Here is a 17,902-nt window from a genome sequence, read left to right as displayed (position 1 = left end):
TTTTATCCTTGCAAACTATTGCAGTGAAGTTTTTAAAGCTATCTCGATTCCTTTTCTGTGTGACCCAAGGAGCAGCTGAAATTCACAAAAGAACCTAGTCACCATCAACACTCTTAAAAGGGTATTCTTTAGAGGGAGTGCACCTAGTAGAAACCTTTGCCAGCTTCACTTCATCCCAACACTGCAGTTAGTGTAACTGCAACCGCAATCAAGAACTGGGATTCAGAGTGGAGAGGGATAGCTTTATTCTGCTATGGAATTAAAGGCCAGGATATGCAACATGCACTTGGATGAAGTCAAGAAGCTGCTGTGAATGTGAGCAGTAATCAATGCCTTGCATTCACTTGCTTCTGCAGTCTTCTCTCCAACATTTCCACATTCATATACCACAAAACTGATGACTGCTTTCTAGGCAAGATGTGTAGCCATTTTAATGGAGACACCTGCGTGTGACCTCTGAGTGTGCAGCAGGAGACCCAGCCAGTAAGCCGATATTTTCTTATGTCTCACCTGAAGACTAGTAACAGTAAGTCTGCTTGCATCTTCTGACGAAGCCATGATGGGAACAATAAAGGGACTGCCAGGGATGTACTCATCGTTGAACTTGATCGACACCTCGTAATCTCCTGCAACAAAAGCATTTAGATCAGTGATCAATTATTAAAAAGATTCTACTAAAAACTCAGATTTGAGATTTACAACAAAATCTTATTTATTGCTTAAGAACATTTAAAATTGTTGCTGCTTGCTATGCTACATGCCTAGGAATGCATCATGGATACATCAATTTGAATAATCAATAAAGTGATTTTCACTCTAAATTACTGAAGGTACTAAATATTATGGATAAAGTGAAAAGGTAGGATGAAACAATTCCTTTATTGGACAACTTAACAGAAGAAACCTGGTACAAATAAATAAAATCTAAAGATAAGTCACCATACAGGCACATCAGATGTTATTCATCAGGTGACCCTCATCAAATCTAACTGCAGGATAGAAGTCTTAAAAATAGAATTCCATGCATGGAAAACCATTTGCAATGTGTCTACATGATGGGTGTGACCTAACAGTTCTTGCCACGAATGCTTAATTTCATTTTCATTCCAATTGAATGCCAAGAATTTCCTAGAACAAATGCTACCAGTTCTTATTTATGGCATATTGACACAAACAGACGAAAAGTAGAGATGCTCATAAGCACTATTATGCATTCAGGGGGCATCAACATAGAAAGCTATCAGGTGGACAGTATCATGGGCACCGTATGTCAGAAGCAACCAAAGTGAGTTTTATAAACAGGGTCATAAGGGAAATAGAAAGGAGTATCAGGGGGATTTGGAATTTTCAAAGTATGGGGCAAAAGGAGAGGGTGCACAACAAAAGTCAGAGAAAGTTGGGGGCATAACAGGGCTCCCCCCCAGTCTTAAGATAACAGAAGTCTACAACTACCACAAATGCTGGCACATTCACTTCCTACATGGGCCAATGTTTAAGTGCAGCACCTTCGCCAGTTGCAAGTTCTGTTGAGATGCAAGATTACTGGAGATTGCAGGGTTGAGTAGAGAATTACTAAAACTTTATTGACATATGCTCAATCATTAAGACACTAACATTTACACCATACCTAAATAACAGTATACGCTTTAGTCAGAAGTTGTTGTGTTTTATAGCTGTCACCATAGACTTATCTGCCACATTAACAAGTGTGAAAATATATGAGTTTATTGGAGGGTGTTTTCTAATGTTATGGACAGACCAAGTTGTATGTTTACTTCTGCCAGTGTGTTTGAGTAGGCACTTAGTGATTTATGTACAAAATGGAGTTTAAAACACTCTTGACCAGACAAAGGTCGCACAGAGATCATAATGGGGAGATGAGGCTCCATGGTTTTGATACTTTTGAAAAAACGTTAGATTACATACTACACATTTAGCCCAAGGATGAACTGTGTAGGAAATGTGTACTTGCAGTTTCAAAGGGGAGGAAGAAAGTTAATCATTGACCAGAGGAGGATCAAAAGAGAAAAAAGTTGTGATGGTATGAGACAAGTCAGAAATTTCCATCCTAATGGAAGAGATGCAAGAAGAGCACTTTCCCCCCCATCTCATCCTTTTAAAACAAAACAGGTTATTCAAATCTTGGACAGTCTTCAGCTTTCAAAAGGGTTATTGATAAAGGGATTTGGTGCAAGAATGAAAATGAAATCTGGCTTTTTGAAAGCCATTTTAGCAATACAGGAGTTTCAGCAGATACCTGGAATGTTGTTAAATGAAGGACAAAGGCTGGAGGCACAACTATTAAGTGCTGGATCTTGGATATTCTTTGAAAACCCTGTATTAGTTTTTCCAGTGTCCTTCAGAGACATGGAGGAGATAGGTAGTGATTCCAATCAGTGCAATGGAGTTGGAATGCTTAAAGGCCTTCAATGTGAAGATGAACGTGGTGGAGTCAGAGCGTTGATAAAATAACAGTAACAAGATATCTATTCAGCATAATGCTGTTCTCACTAAGACTATCACCACAAAACTGGAGGTCTTGTAATCGCCAGCAACATGTCTGTCTGGATTGCTACACACTCACCAGGTTCTTGTGCCACATATGACACGCCACAGGATCCGTCCTTCCGGTCTTCAAACGCAATCTCTGCCCTGCTAGGTCCTTCCACGGCAATGGAAAGACCACCTGCACCAGCTTCCCGTGTCCAGATACTGAATTCAGCTATAAGCAAGACCAAACATCACTTATAATCAATACTAAAATCCTCAGTAAGGTTCCATCATATTTTAACATTTACTTGCTATTTTTGAAAACTTCAATCTTTTAGCACTCTGCAATATGTTAAACTTTCCAAAAATATTGAAGTAAAAAAATTGAAGGATGTTTTTATTTAACTTACAAAATACTTTGCATCAAGTTTAGATAATTCCACTTCCTAATGCATCCTTAAGTTTAGGTCAAAGCAAACAATTCACCTATTTATACCACCCATGGAACCTTGTGTTTGGTGGTGCAAAACAAAAAGTTAAAAAAATTTGGTGAAGTTTTTAAAAAAGGTCTAAATGGACAGGTGTTAATTACAAAGGCCCCAATTTTACTCAGGTAGATAGCAAGAGCTACAAACTATCAATTTGCTCCAGAAATTAGACCAGGGTCATTTAAAGTCACAAATGTCATCTAAAACTTGTCACCGAAGTTCCACTGTGGCAGCACTGTGGGGCTGGAAGCACTAGTCCTGTTCCTGGCTTCACGGCTGACCCCTGATCCCAGCTTCTCTTCCCAATTCCTTCACTTGGTAGGATAGCCACTGGCACTTCCTTGTTCAAGCCACCAGTTTAAAACTATAATCAGGTTGTAATATCTCTGGGAATTGATGTGCACATGGAAAGAAGGACCCCATGCGCAGACTTTGAACAGGTGTGTGCTCAGGTTAAGAACCATGGGTACATGACAGCTGCTCACCCAGGTTTCTGGCAAGGGGTGGGGTAGGTTAAAATTGCCCTCCATTGTTGAGCCGTGAACTAAAATGTAATGTTATAATAAAAACAGGAAAAACAGTTGGTCAAGGACCAAAATTCATAGCTAAAAAGGAGAAGCAAATTGGTAAGAAGGCTCTAATTTACTGCCCTCCATATTCAAAAGTATTCCACATGGATATCTGTAGCATTGGCACCATCCACATATATACAGCATAGTCATCAAGCCCATAATCCCTCTCAGAAATCAGGGAAACCCCCACAGTTAAAACAGAAATATGTTAATCAATAACTTACCTGGGACTCCTACTTCTCCTCGCTCAAGACCAGGGCCACCAGCTCGCACTTTGAGAGCTCCTCCTTCACCAAGTGGCCCCACTGTGAATTGGAATGGACTGCCTGGTACATGCCGGTTCCGATACATTACACTAACTGTATGCACACCCATCTCATGTGGCACAAACCGGACGCAGTAAGTGTGGTTGTCACTTTCAGTGATCTCAGCATCATCCAACTTTCCAGAGGGGCTGCTCACTTGAGCAGACATGTCACGGACATCAATTTCTATGGAGGGACAGCTAGTGTTAAGTTGAGCCAAAGGATATTCTATACTAGAGGCACCAAAATAACTGAAATCCAAGAAAATAAAGTTCAGCTAAGTAGCCATATTTGCCTTGAACAAAAAAAAAAAAATTGTCTGTGTAGGATTTCAGATTTACTAGTATTTAATTGTACATTATGCAGCTAGTGTTTTTGATACTAGGACAGACCCATGAGTTAGAAATTTGGGCAAGCGTTTCTCTGCTATTCCCTGTGGCAGTTCAGAAAGCAGAGCTTGGGTTTCAAATTGCAAACGCTTAACCAGGATTCCAGATGACAAGTGAAAAGACCAGCTACATTTACAACTAAACCATGAGCCATTGGCCAAAAGGTGAAACAAAGCTTTTGTGTGGTTGTTAGCTACCACCATCTTACAGAACAGATCATAGGAAAATTTGTGAAAAAGAGATGATATTTAACTTAGCTTTAGTTAAAATTTGACACCAAATAGATGGTAAATTAGGTAATCTAAAATAAGAGGAAGTCAAATTAGTAAACTGAAATTCTACATTTGGACCACTTATGCGTTTGTTGGGACTCACTGAATTGACATGTTGGTTTCAGGACTAAAACCTACACGTTCATAAAATGGATAAGCCAGAATACCAATTAGAATATTCACTTTCCAATTTCATAAATCGGCTTCATTCTGTCCCCTTTTGGCCACCATCTAAGTTACTCTATATTTCCCTGCGAGTGGCAGGTTTTTGAACAGTGGATTGATCAGTTTTTGCTCCAAGATGTCAAACTTCTATATAGCATTGCATTGCATTGAATGGTGACTAGCTGAGAGGAATCTCTCTATGCTTCCACCCAAACCTGGTTAACATATCAGTGAGACCTAGTGCCACCTCATTACCCTGGCTGGAACTTCCCTTGAAATATTTTCTGTAGTGTTTAAATTACTCCGCAAATAATTTGACATCTCAAAGAGGGATTTATTTCAATTTTTTCTCAAAGTATAAAATGCTGAGTTTCTCTTGGGACACTCAACTCCTACCACAGCTACTGTAATATCATATGGCATAATCCAAAGCCAGCTGGGGGCAGAATGCAAATAGTAAATTTTACTACAGGGAAAAGTAGACATCCTGTTCCAGCTTGTATTTTCATGCTTAAGCTACAGTGAACAAATAGGCAACATCATACAGTTCAATTCAGTTGACTATTTTGGTTGTAATTAGGACAGTCCTAAGCATTTTAGAAAATATGCTTAACTGTGCAAGGGAAGGAAATTCTTACTCATGCAACTACCATCGACAAAAGCATGCTGGCTAATTTAAAATAAGCACATTCTGCCGACCTCAGAATCCACATGCCCAGTGCTGAAACGCACCATCCGGCCTTAATGGCCTTGCACTGAACAATTTGTATTCCTCCTGGCCGAAGAGGCCAAACAGGGACACGATAGGTCGACTTTGAACACTAGTAGGGTCCTTGGATTTTTCAAACCGATTCTGATGAATCTCCATTCGTTCTGCACACAAGAAAGTGCAACTTGTCTGAAAATCTGAATGCGTGCAACAGAGGCGTTCCCGAGCCACCGTTAGTTGGAACCAAGTCACTGAGTGGAATAGGAAAGAAAAGGAAAAAGAGATAGGAAACAGTTGCATTCTAGAAGGAAAAAAAAAATCGAGGTAGACATCTGCATTTCAGTTTTCTACATTTTCATGCATTTACTAGTCTACACCTTATTTTTACACATTAAAAAAAAATCAACGTTACACACCCTTTAACCCACCAAGACTTCATTTGATTTGAATTTAGATAATTTGACTTTAGCCCAGAATAATCTAAATGGCATGGTGCTGAAGAAATTTAATTTGCACTGCCCACATACAAAGCTATGAATGAGGGGGTGGTAAAGTTGGGCATCATTTTGCACACAAGTCCCACAAACACCAAGGCAGTGCCACATGAATGCAATAATGATTAACATTACATTGTTCATTGTAAATAAATTAAATTGCCAAATAGCTTACAAAACCAGTCGAGTCAGCAGCAACTTTGGATGTTTTCAATACAGATATCGGTCCTCTCCATATCTCCCAATATCCACCCCCACTCTACCATTCCCCTCAAATCCGGCAGTGTTTTAGTAACTGGGAAAGACCCAATTTTTAAATTGAAATAATTAACAAAATACTACAAATACCATGTAATAGTTTATCATTAGCGACCTTTACAGCTCTCAAAACTATACAGATTGGACATGGTTTTCAAATTGGATTAAATTTAGTGATAAGTGACAACTAATCCCCCATCTATTTTTAAATATCATACAATTGCTGAAATTGTTAAATTACAAACATTTGTAATCATGCCAAGTCTTTTTAAAAAAAAACTGAAATGACATTGTTTTCCCAAGATCAGTGAAAAGGAAAAATAGCCTTGACAGTATTCAGAATCACAAGGGGGGGGAGGGGGAAATAAAGAATGCTACCACAGCACATTCCTTAAAAACTGTAAACATGAGCTAATTCTTCACATCATTTCTGCCCTTTGAGAGATTTCAATGAGCTGTATTCAGAAATAAATGCAACTTATCTGTTTAATTTGTTTAACCTACCTACCATAGGCTGGATTGAGTTATTAGAACTAGCGTTGGAGGATTAGAATACCATTGCACTTTTAAAGCTTTTCTTTGTGAAAAGACTCAACCGTACAAATTGAGCAAGATGATTTTTTTTCAGCAGCCATCATTGCATTTATAATTCAGCCAACATTTAAAAATGATGAAGTGATGACTAACGGCCAACTCTGTTAAACATTCTTTACTTTTGACTTTTTTTTTAAAGTGCTGATCTGATTCGATTACAATTTTCACTACAATCCAAATACTTTCAGAGAACAGATTCCAATAAACATTGAATTCCTTTTGTCAATCATACCAGGAATCTTCAAGTTCAGATCACAGATGCTTCCAACCATGGCTTCAGATGCAGCCTGCCTTCTGCGAGTGATGCTCTCTCTCATTCGTCCTTCGCCAGTTACCTTGACTGTGAATGGACTCCCTACAAAACATTTATAAGAGTTAAAAGGACCCAACACCCTCCTGTACAATAGGTCCAATTGCGCATGCACATCTTCTAATTTGGTGAACTCTTGTAAACTGCAATGTGATTTGAAAAAAAAAATTCCACAAAATGTAGAAAAATAGAAAACATTTGAGATTATTCAATACATATTGCACAGAGTAATCTACCAGAAGATAAAGTGGTTTAATCAAGCAGTTTCAACATTGGTTCGGTCTTCCAATATAAGTGCTCTAAAAACACAAGTATTGAGATTTGTGTGTACTTCGGTTCAAATCAGTAAGATCAAAATACTCCTTGTTTTCAGAGTTATCCTCAGATATTTGGGCACAGAACTAAAATGCACTTCTTAACTTTAGATCATAGCCATGTGATTAATACCTGCCCAATGTACTACAGTTACTAATTCAATGACAAACTCAAGATTAGTTGTCTGCACTAATTCTCAATCAAATGCAGAGCAAGAGAATGTAGATGCTATAGCAAAGACATGCTGGGGTTGAGGTTGCAAATAGAACCTATTTAGGCCTATTTAACGCATTCAAAAGACTATTACTGCAAACTAAGCACAGTTGAGTTCAGTTCATCACATCAAGAGACCAAGTTCAACTATTTCACTAGATAGCCAAGGACTAGATTTGAACACCTAGAATAAAGAACGGACTTACTTTTGAATACATCTTTTGATTATATACATGCTCAAGATCATAAAACAATTGGCACTGATTCTTTTTTGGTGCAACAACAGGCAGCACTATCAAATTATTGCTACAGAAAGTTACAGCAGTGCATTTTCCACACAATAAAAAAAAAATGGAACTCTTTTTCAAGAGTAAGGTATAAAGAACATATCTTATTTCTGTTGGACTGTGGATTAAAATTACAATAGCTGAAGTTTGAAGGACATGTCTACTAGAACAGTGTGAGGGATATATGCAATGTCGCTGTCTTGGAACAGAGTGCGTGTGTCACGAAAGACAGGATGATGCCGAGGAGTCTGGTCTAATGGGCAACTGCCTGACATTTTAATTGGCTCCTGACCGGGCGAGAGGGCAGAATAGTTCCTAGCCTGAAAGGAAAAAGACCCAAGGCCTCTCTCTGCTTGTGGAAGATCCAGTAATTCTACAGTAATAGCTAGCTGCTTTTTTTTCTCCTCATATCTCTATAACCTGCTCTCTGAATACCCGTGCCAAGAGGCAAATGGGAAAAATCACTGTTAGAGACATTGAAAGGAAAGTGCTCAACCGGTGGACTAAAGACTGAAAGTGCTGGAAGACGATCTCGTGTCATCAAAAGGCATCGATCAAAATCAATCCATCAAATCCTGTACATCACAAGTGCCTTTGAAGGGGGTATAGTGTTTAGTTTATAGAGTTAGAAATTAACAGTTCAGGTTTCTTTTTGCCACTGGTTAAAGACAATTTGTTCAATAAACAGTTATTTACTCAAGTTTACAAACCTGGTGCTCGTATTGTTAACCTAAGTTAAACAATTAGGTCAGTCGATCAAGCTTTTTCACATTTGTCAGGGCTCAGGGAGCAGTGGGGCTTGATATTACAACATCCTATCCCCAGTGAGTCATGACAAAGGCTACACATTCATTATCCGCAAGCAGTAGAAAATAAAAAATGTACTTTCATCGCACTTGTCATACCTGGTACATGTTCGTCAGCAAATTTGATGTAAATAATGTAAGTGCCTGGCTCAGTTGGACAGTAGAAAACTTTGCAGGTGCCTTCCTCAGTCTCTTCTGTATTAATATCCACCTTACTTGGGCCTTCAATAGATAACGCAAGACCTCCATAGCCTGAAACACAAAAAGCAATTAGAATTCAGAAACAATTTTGGTTTTCTAATATTCAAAATGCACATTTTACTAACATGTTTCAGTCAATGGAATAACTTAACATAGGAACGTTCCAGTAGGGAAGGGATCGATGGCCCATCAAGCCTACAAAGTTTCTGGATAAAATTTAAATCGAAATATTTAGCTACTTTAAGGGTACATTTATTGCACCAATCACTTACTAAAATGGTGCATATACAGCACTTCCCAGCTCAAGGCAACTCGTTTTCTCCATGGAATAGAGACGTTTAAGAATTTGTCTGTTCCACAGAGACACATAATGGACACTTGTAAGGCAATAAGAGCTCATGGAAGAGTGGGGATTAGACTTTGTTTTTAGTCAGACATGATTTTAATGGCGTTTCCTCACTGCAAGATTCTAACTGCAACAATCAGGTGTTCTCAGAAGCATGGATTTGCAAAGGCCTCTTACCTGCATCTCGTGTGTCCACAATGAAGTTGGACATTTCAAATGTACGTCCTGTCGTCAAACCTTGTCCAGAGACCTTAACCCTGTTGGCATCTCCAATTTCAGACTGGCCAACCATAATGGCAATTGGACTATTTGCCACATGCCTACCATTTTTCTTTATGCTGACAAGATGTTCACCTACTTCCCGTGGGATAAAGGAGATACCTATTGGTCAAAGAATATGGTCAATTCAAAAATGTAATAATCTAGAAAAATCCCTCTCCATCACTCCTGCACTACAAATCCTCCAATGCCCAAACTGTTTGACTCAACTCTTGCACATCCATCTCCCTCCTGCTAGTCTCATGGGGCCCCACTATTGTCAGGTGTACCTATGCAGCAACCTGTCCTCGTTTAAAACTTTCATAACACACCACATCTATTTCCTTCTGTAAATATCCTTCTTACAACACCTCCTCCAATAGCTCCTTCTGTCTCAAAGCCCATTTCCCCCCCATCCCACCCTTACATTTGGGGAAATAAAATATCTCCAGAATATTAGAATAATGGTATTGTGTGTGTTGTAAATAGTTAGTTATAGTTATGCTATTAAATTCCATGCCCAATGAAGAATTGAGATATTAGATTCAGCATTCCTATGGAGAAAACGGAAAACAGCTTGGTACAGAATTTAGAAGATTTTATATTTGTATAGCCATGGTGTATTTCAATTTACTATTCAATTCAAAACGAAATTGAAAAGTTGCACAAGTATTTTTAAATGTTTGATTATCCTGATTAATGTCGAGGCACAAACTTTTGGCACTTACCAATGTGGTTGTTTGACAGTCTCTTCAGCAGACATGGCTCATCTTGGCCAGATGGGGATTTAATGCTGGCAGATAGCAAACTAAGGTCACTTTCATTGATGTCCAGGGAGATGTCAGCAGCTGAACCAACCTTAACTTGTGACCTTCGTCTGCTGTCATCTGAAAACAGCCAAGTGAGTTTAGTTCAGATATTTTTCTGACACTGAACTGAGCTTCTTTTCCCTGTTAAGATTCCTCAGCTGTGCTAACCAGTTGGAAAATGTGCATTTCATCATAATTAAGTTGGTATTCATAAAAATAACTAACTTTTCAGGCCTAATGAGGGTCTTAGCATATTGCTAAACACCAATTTTTTTTTTTTTTAAAAACACAAAAGGGTATTTAAACTGAGACCAGCAGTGTAACAGCAGAAGCTCTCGCCAGTTCAAATGTTTTGCATTGATTATAGTCTGGGTGGGGGTCGGGGAGGGAAGACGATAAGTCCTCAGCAGCGCACCCTCTCCAGAAGAATAGAAATTGCTGATAGCAACTTCTGGATTTTCACATCATTCTTTGTATGTGCAGTCTCTGGAAATTTGTGTCTGTTTCAGTGGAGTAATGAATGCTGACAGTCTCCCCGTCATTACCACCACAAAATCCAGACCATGACCTGCTCCAACGTAACATGACTAAGTGATAAAAATGTTAGTATTTTCTAATAGGTGTGGTAGATTTTCTTTCCCACATTCCCACTTTAAAATCACTTACTTCTTGGAGGGATAGCTTACTTTATTTGAATTGTTCGACAATCATTTACATCATATAAACTAGTTTATTGCAAAGCTAGTTTATTTATAGAATTTGCTCCACTTCCAACTTTCATTGAGAAAGATATTGCAGCAAGGCAGCAAACATCACCAGTGCAAATATGAACTTCAGCCTTTAAAAAAAAAAATTGGCTTATATTGTACCAGGACAAAATGGAATCAAATCTTGAGGGGAAAAAAAAAAAAATCAGGCTAAAACTGACAAGTAATTTCCTAAGAGCTGTACATAATAGGAGTCCCAAACCAGGAGCAAAACAGCCCACATGATCCTGAGGAAGGGTGAGAGGCACGGGGAATAAATAAAATTGCTATATTAAAAACAATTAAACAAGTTCACGAATCAGTAAAAATCCTTCCTCAGATGGTATAGTTGTGTTTTAATAAAGGTAAATGCAGAAGAATCGGTGACTAATTGGGAAGACATAATATTTTTACTGATTTAACTGGAAAGGGGTATCGGCTGGTGGGTGTGGGGCAGTATTGTGGAGGTGTTGTTTTGACTAATCAGTAATATAATTTTTTTTTTATATATAAAGTGAGGATGAATAAAGATTCCCCCAGGTTGATGGACCTACTGCAGGGTTATACAATGAAGGTGTTCTGACACCAGCCCTCTGATCTGGTGGAGTTCACCATCCAGTACTTCACCTAGCTGAAAGAGGAAGAGCAGGCTGAGGGCAGAGGATGGCTCAGGAATGTTGAAGACACCAGGCAGAGAGTTCAATGGGGATGAGGATGATTCTGAGTCAGACTCTTAAGGAGAAAGATCTACAAGATAATTGGCAGAGGGTGGGGGAGAAAAAAGAGAGGGAAAGGAAAGGAAGTGCAAACAGTCAAGAGGGGTGAAGATAGATCATCTCTAATTTGACACAAAGGGAGGAGTTAAAGGAAAAGGCATTCTAGCAAAAGGATGAGAGCAAAGTCACCACCAGGTAAATCAGAGCAAGAAGTGCGGGAAAGCTGGTAAAGGAAGCATGATGGATGGATCACCGATTGGGGGGAAAAAAAAGTCAAAGTTGCTCAAAGCAGTAAATAAACCAAAAAGAAAGGATGGATGAATTGAGTATGAGATGAGGGAAACTTGGAACTCAGTGCCTGAAAAAAAGGTGGTAGAGGCAAAGGCAGAAATGTTCACCACATTTAAAGTACTTGGATGTTGACTTGACGAGCCATGACCTGCAGGGCTACAGACTGAGTGCAGGCAGGTGGGAGTGGGCAGAGGAGCTCTTGATTGATTGGCATGGACATAATGAGCCAAGTGGCTTCATTCTGTGTTGTAAATTTTCTATTACTGCTAAATCAGTCATTCTCATACTATAATTCTGCTCAAAGCCAATTAATATATAAACAGGATAGCCTTAGATTTGCAAAGTAGCAGACAGTCATCGAGTCAGGAATGATCTAATTGTAGTTGGTGAATTCCATAAGCCACAATGTTAGAATTTGAATAGGGTCTAAACCACAAAAAACAGTTAATCAGACCTAAAATTTGTTTTCCATTTGAGCCATTATTACAATTAAATACATTTTCCATGTTAATTTTATACAATTCAACCTTTTCCCATAATCTACTGTACAGCTAAGTTTGCCAAAGCATATGTTAATATGGTACATCATTAGCACCAGTACCAATCTTGGCTCACATCATAGATTAAGTCCATTTCATAAGCATTAGAAACTGTATAAAAGGTTCACCTATTGAAACTTTCTACTTGTAATATTATAAAAAATTTTTCATTACCTGTAACTTTGGCAGTGAAAGGGCTTCCAGGAATATGTTTTTCATTGTATTTGACAAGGATACTGTAATCGCCTGGCAGGGTTGGGAGGTAAGAGACTGTACAGGTACCATCCTTGTTATCTACACAATTGATTTCTGCCTTGGAAGGTCCCTCAATGGCCAAGTCCAGACCTCCTGTGCGATAGGGGGAAGAATGAACAAGTAATATATATCACTTATATAGAACACTCAGGCTGATCATGAAGAAAGCAAATCTGCTTTAGCACCTGCACTCCATTTCTTGTGGGAGGAAACACTACCGTTGACTAATAAATCCATATTGATAAATTAATGCATTATACTAGACAGAAATTGAAAATATAGTAGAAAATCAGGTGGTGGTTCAAGTTACTATCTCCAAGTTCGTGCCAGAATGCCCTAGGAACTGGTTTACTTAAAATGCAATCATTGCAGCAAAAAAAAAGTGACCTCACAAATCAGTTATATTTGTTAAAAGTTATTACATGAATTGAGACAGTTGGACAAACTGAAACATTTAAGATCAAAGATAATCAGCAGTTTCATTGCCAACTCAATTAGCATTCACATTTATTCTATAACTGTGGTTTAAGTTTTTTTCTCTTTTTTTTTATACACAGTTGAGAGTTTGATGCTCACCTTCTCCAGCATCTTCAGTTACAATTGTAAAAGTAGCTGGTTTGTTGACGACACCATAGACAAGACCTGGGCCATATGCTGACACATGTCCACCACCTTCATAATTCACAAAGAACTGTAGTGGACTCTCTGAAAGTAAAATCAAATACATGACACAATGTATCTGAATATTGAGTGAAATTAGAGCTGGCCCCTTTAAAGGCAGCATCACAAAATGTTGAAGGATAACACATCTACCAGGTAAGATACAGTCAAGTTAAATGCAGTATATGAACAGAATCAGCTTAGCTTAGATTCGATCCACCCCTATACCATTCTGTTGAGTTCAAATGGATTTAGCTTGGTAGTTAATTGGCTGGTTTTAAATGCAGTCTTTTTGCTCAGATAAGTTACGGCACTGAATGAAGAAAAATCCATTTATCAATCAGCTACGTTAAGTCTTCTATACAATCTCAGCCCTCATTTCAGGATGGATTAGACAAGATCAATGGAGACTAGTTTTATTTTGAACACTTGGTCATCTGAAATTTAACTTGGAACTTTTATTCTTGGGCATGTGTCCAAATATTGATAGGCACAATATTTCTTCTATGCAAGTGAAATTTGAATTATATGCAAGAAAACATGTTCTGAACAGGTGTAGAAAGAATAGATACCTGGAATATGACTGCCATTGTATTTGATGTGCATCTCATGTAGTCCAGCCTCAGTTGGAGCATATTTGACAGTCACGGTGCCATCCTTATTATCAATGATTTCAGGCTTAGCAGTTTTTTTTGAAGGCATGTGAACTTCACCTATATAATAAATTATATACAACTAGTCAAATACAAGATAACTGCTAATTGTAGAATGCAGGTTAAACAAATTGCAAGTAAACAAAATAAAAGCATCAAACTTCATCTTTGAATGATAGAAAAGTTATTCATGATTTTGAAGACTTGATCTAGGTAATAACAGCAGGCAATAAAAGATCAAATTACACCCACCAGTTCTATGCATTTACACAGGAATCAAATCCCACCTTGTATTACCATTCTTTTGGCTTAAGGTTTACTATATAAAAAGGGACCAAAAAACCTCAAGCTGGTGAGCTTTTCCACCCTGCACCCACATTATAACAATACTAGTACTGTAACCGTAGCTCCCTTTTCACTACTACTAAAATACTGTGTACAGTAACTGTAATATTTAGATTAGTACTACCTCTGAAATCTTAACACTTGGTCCTGCATCTTGGCTAACTACTGGGTAATAGAATCAAGCTACTAAAATATTACTTATTCCTCACTTCAAGCTATTTCAAAGTTCTCAACTTGCCAGCAATTAGGCATCATCAAAATACTTTCAAAGGTTTGACTTCCTGTAATGTGAAAATGCAAGAATAAAGCTGGCTGTAGGCATATGATTTTCATACCAGCTACAGGGGATCTCTTAAAAGGAAGTAGTTGAGAACACTGGAAGATTTAGTTGGGGCATTTGCAAAGTTCTCAACTTGGTTCCTTTAGATCGGAAAAATGTTTGTCAATTTGCTATTTAAAGGAGAATCAGAGATTAGCCCAACGTGTCACTGACATATTCCTAGAGACTATAATTAAGGATAGTGGTGATTGGACACCTTGAAAAATTTCAACTGATTAGAGGGGGAGCTTGGATTTCTAAAGCTTTTGGTCATACTAAATTAATCAAGTTCACAAAGTAACTCTTCAAAAATTCAGTAGACAGTGGAATGTTGGAGTATTTATATGGGCTCCCAGAAGGCAGCTGACGCATCCCCTCAAGAGATCGTTAGTTAAAGATGAAGTTTGGAACCAAAGGCAAATCACTGACCTGGTTTGGAAATTGGCCAAGTGGAAGGAGATTATCACTACCCTAATGGGCAGAAAACAACTAAATGGTGTCCCACAAGGAACTGCGCTAGGGTGTTATTCATTAATTAATGACTTGGATGATGGGATAGAAAACCAGACCCAAGCTTGCAAATGACAAAGATAGGTGACATTGTAAGCAATATCACCAGACGCGTAACATTGCAGAGATATTTTGGAAGATTTAGTGAACAGACAAACCGTATCAAATGGATTTCAATGTAAACAAACGTGAGGTCATGCACTTTGGACCTGATAAAGGGTAGACTGAGTTACTTTCTAAATGGAAAATTGAAAACAGTGCAAGTCCAGGTACATAGATTAAAACGTTCTGAACAGGCACAGAAGATACCCAAAAGAACAAAGTAGTAGCGGTTATGCTAGTTATACAAAGTCCGAATAAGACTACACCTGGAAGACTGAGCAGTTCTGGGCACCGTCCCTTAAGGATGTATTAGCCACGGAGGTAGTGCAGAATAAAATTTACCAGAATGATAACTAAGCTGCAAGGGTTGAATTAGTAGAAGTAGGGTTGTATTTCCTGGAATCTCAAAAAGGTCAAGGGGCAATCTGAATCCAAGTTTAAGACAGATGGGAATTGCTGAAAAAAGGACCTAAGCCTTTTGTCTTGCACTCAGACACTTCAGGAATACCAATAAGGGGAAAACAACAATTTATACTGTATGTGAAGGGAATGCTGAATAGCTGGCAAGTGGCATTGCCATGGAGAATGCACCAGTAATGGTGACTGACAGTTAACTGCCAAGCATTGTTTAAAATTTAAACCAGGCAGCTTGACCCTGATTCCTTGAGACTTTGCCTTGACCAATGAGTCCGCAAGTAGCCGTCACTTATTTTGTAAGTGACAGCCATTCACAGACTCATTCCAAGGCAATGCCTTGACCAATCAGGGCAAAGCTGCCAGGTTTAAATTTTAAACAATGCTTGGCAGTTAACTGTCACCATTTCTGGTGCATTCTCCATGGCAATGCCACTTGCCAGCCAATCAGCATTCCCTTCACATACAGTATAAAATTGTTTTCCCCTTATATTGGTATTCTTGAATGTCCTGACAAGTACAAGATGAAAAGCTTAGACATGTCTCTTTTTTCAGCAATACTCAAGCTCTGTACTACCAAATGAATATTCATACAAGGGGAAGATAAGGTAGAGAGAGGAAACTGGTTGTTCTAGTCCTAGGCTCCCCAGAGTCTAAAACTTAAAGCTGAATGTTTCAGGAGTGAAACTGGGAAATACTTCTACATAAAAAAGGGTGGTAGAAGTTCTGAACTCTCCCCATTGATGGAAATTGATACACAGTAAATTGTTAAAACTAATCTGAGGTCGATTGATTTTTGTTAACCAAGGTATTAAGAGATATTGAGTGAGGTTTGAAGGCTATGAAGTGGGCCAATGGATTAGGACGGACATGTATTAATAGCTTTAAAATAGACAAATACAGCTATTAGAGCTCTAAGCATGATGGGAAATATAGCCAACATGTTGTTGGGTATGACACTGTGGGGGAACCCAACTAACAATCAAGTCATAAAACTTAATGACCTTCACAGGATGGATAAATAAATGTTAGGGGAATAAGAGCACAGGCTTAAGGGTGTTAGAACCAAGGCATTTCTCAGCTTCCCAGTGAGATAGAGACACCGGCAGCCTTAATAATTTTGCTCATCAGCTACGTAACTGGAGGTTGTATTAAAACAGTAGTATAGTGAAATGTGATAACTAAAAGATATAAATATGCTATGCAGCCTTTGTATCAGAGAGAGACACTCTAGAACTAGGCTGTGTCCTCCCAGCATATGCCTGAATAAATCCTGTGCTTACTGGAAACTCAGACTTGAGTGGCCTCATCTTTATACCACAACAGCACAAAAGGCTTGAAGGCTAAAACACCATCTTCTTACGGCCTTGCAGATCCAATACATTGGCAACAGGAATCTATGCAATTTCATTATCAGCTATATTACAGGAGCCAGTCCTACACAACCAAATTGTATTTCCAAATTACTTATGAGCTCAACAAGCCTAAAAAAAAGCTATAACCACCAGACTGAAAAACAGAAAAGAATGACAAACTGAAGTTGCTCAAGACAGTGTCTGGAGGATCAATGACAGGCACATAAGCAAGGCACAGATCTCACTCAACAGGTCTTGAAGTGAAAACTAGTTTCGCTTGAATGTTAAATATTGCTGAGTTCTTAATTCTGCAGAGGCAATGCCCATGTACACAATGTATTTTTACAAGTTATTGTAAAGCAGGGGGCAAAATCATTTCAGCCATAAACAGCAACTTGCACTTGCAACAAAAAGGGGAAAAAAAACTTAAAAATCCATCTTGAGCACAACATTTTGCACTAAATATTTCAACCACAAGACACCCAATAAGAGACCTTATTTTCCATTATATGTGGCAGATCTTACCTGTGATGTTCCCTGTCCTGAGAGCAAAAGGAATGACAACATCAAAAGGTTTCAAGCCCAGGCCATCTATTCCATCAACTGGTGTGTAGGCTCCATCAAGAACCTTGGGAACAGGATGAAAAGTAATTTCAAACTTACATTACCAAGTCAAAGTCAATAAAAGAAAATGCTGGTCTAGCCAGTGATGCCCA

The 17,902-nt window shown here is 38.5% G+C and overlaps 1 protein-coding gene across 5 annotated transcripts in view; it reads right to left on the bottom strand.

The window, feature by feature from the left end:
• Nucleotides 1-17,902, bottom strand: part of LOC144681709 (filamin-B-like) — a 164,580-nt gene that overhangs the window by 18,258 nt on the left and 128,420 nt on the right. For all 5 annotated transcript variants that reach the window (XM_078543593.1, XM_078543597.1, XM_078543594.1 and 2 more), the window contains 11 exons: nt 17,712-17,814; nt 14,061-14,201; nt 13,405-13,533; nt 12,748-12,921; nt 10,201-10,359; nt 9,392-9,595; nt 8,767-8,919; nt 6,969-7,091; nt 3,775-4,041; nt 2,585-2,722; nt 511-626 (listed from right to left, as the gene is read on the bottom strand). In XM_078543593.1, the coding sequence (XP_078399719.1) occupies nt 511-626; nt 2,585-2,722; nt 3,775-4,041; nt 6,969-7,091; nt 8,767-8,919; nt 9,392-9,595; nt 10,201-10,359; nt 12,748-12,921; nt 13,405-13,533; nt 14,061-14,201; nt 17,712-17,814 (1,707 nt within the window). The remainder of the gene's footprint in view (nt 1-510; nt 627-2,584; nt 2,723-3,774; nt 4,042-6,968; nt 7,092-8,766; nt 8,920-9,391; nt 9,596-10,200; nt 10,360-12,747; nt 12,922-13,404; nt 13,534-14,060; nt 14,202-17,711; nt 17,815-17,902) is intronic.

Source organism: Cetorhinus maximus, chromosome 6 (assembly GCF_964194155.1).
Source record: "Cetorhinus maximus chromosome 6, sCetMax3.hap1.1, whole genome shotgun sequence".
In the NCBI taxonomy this organism is placed as follows: domain Eukaryota; kingdom Metazoa; phylum Chordata; class Chondrichthyes; order Lamniformes; family Cetorhinidae; genus Cetorhinus; species Cetorhinus maximus.
This window is presented reverse-complemented; position numbering and strand designations above follow the sequence as displayed.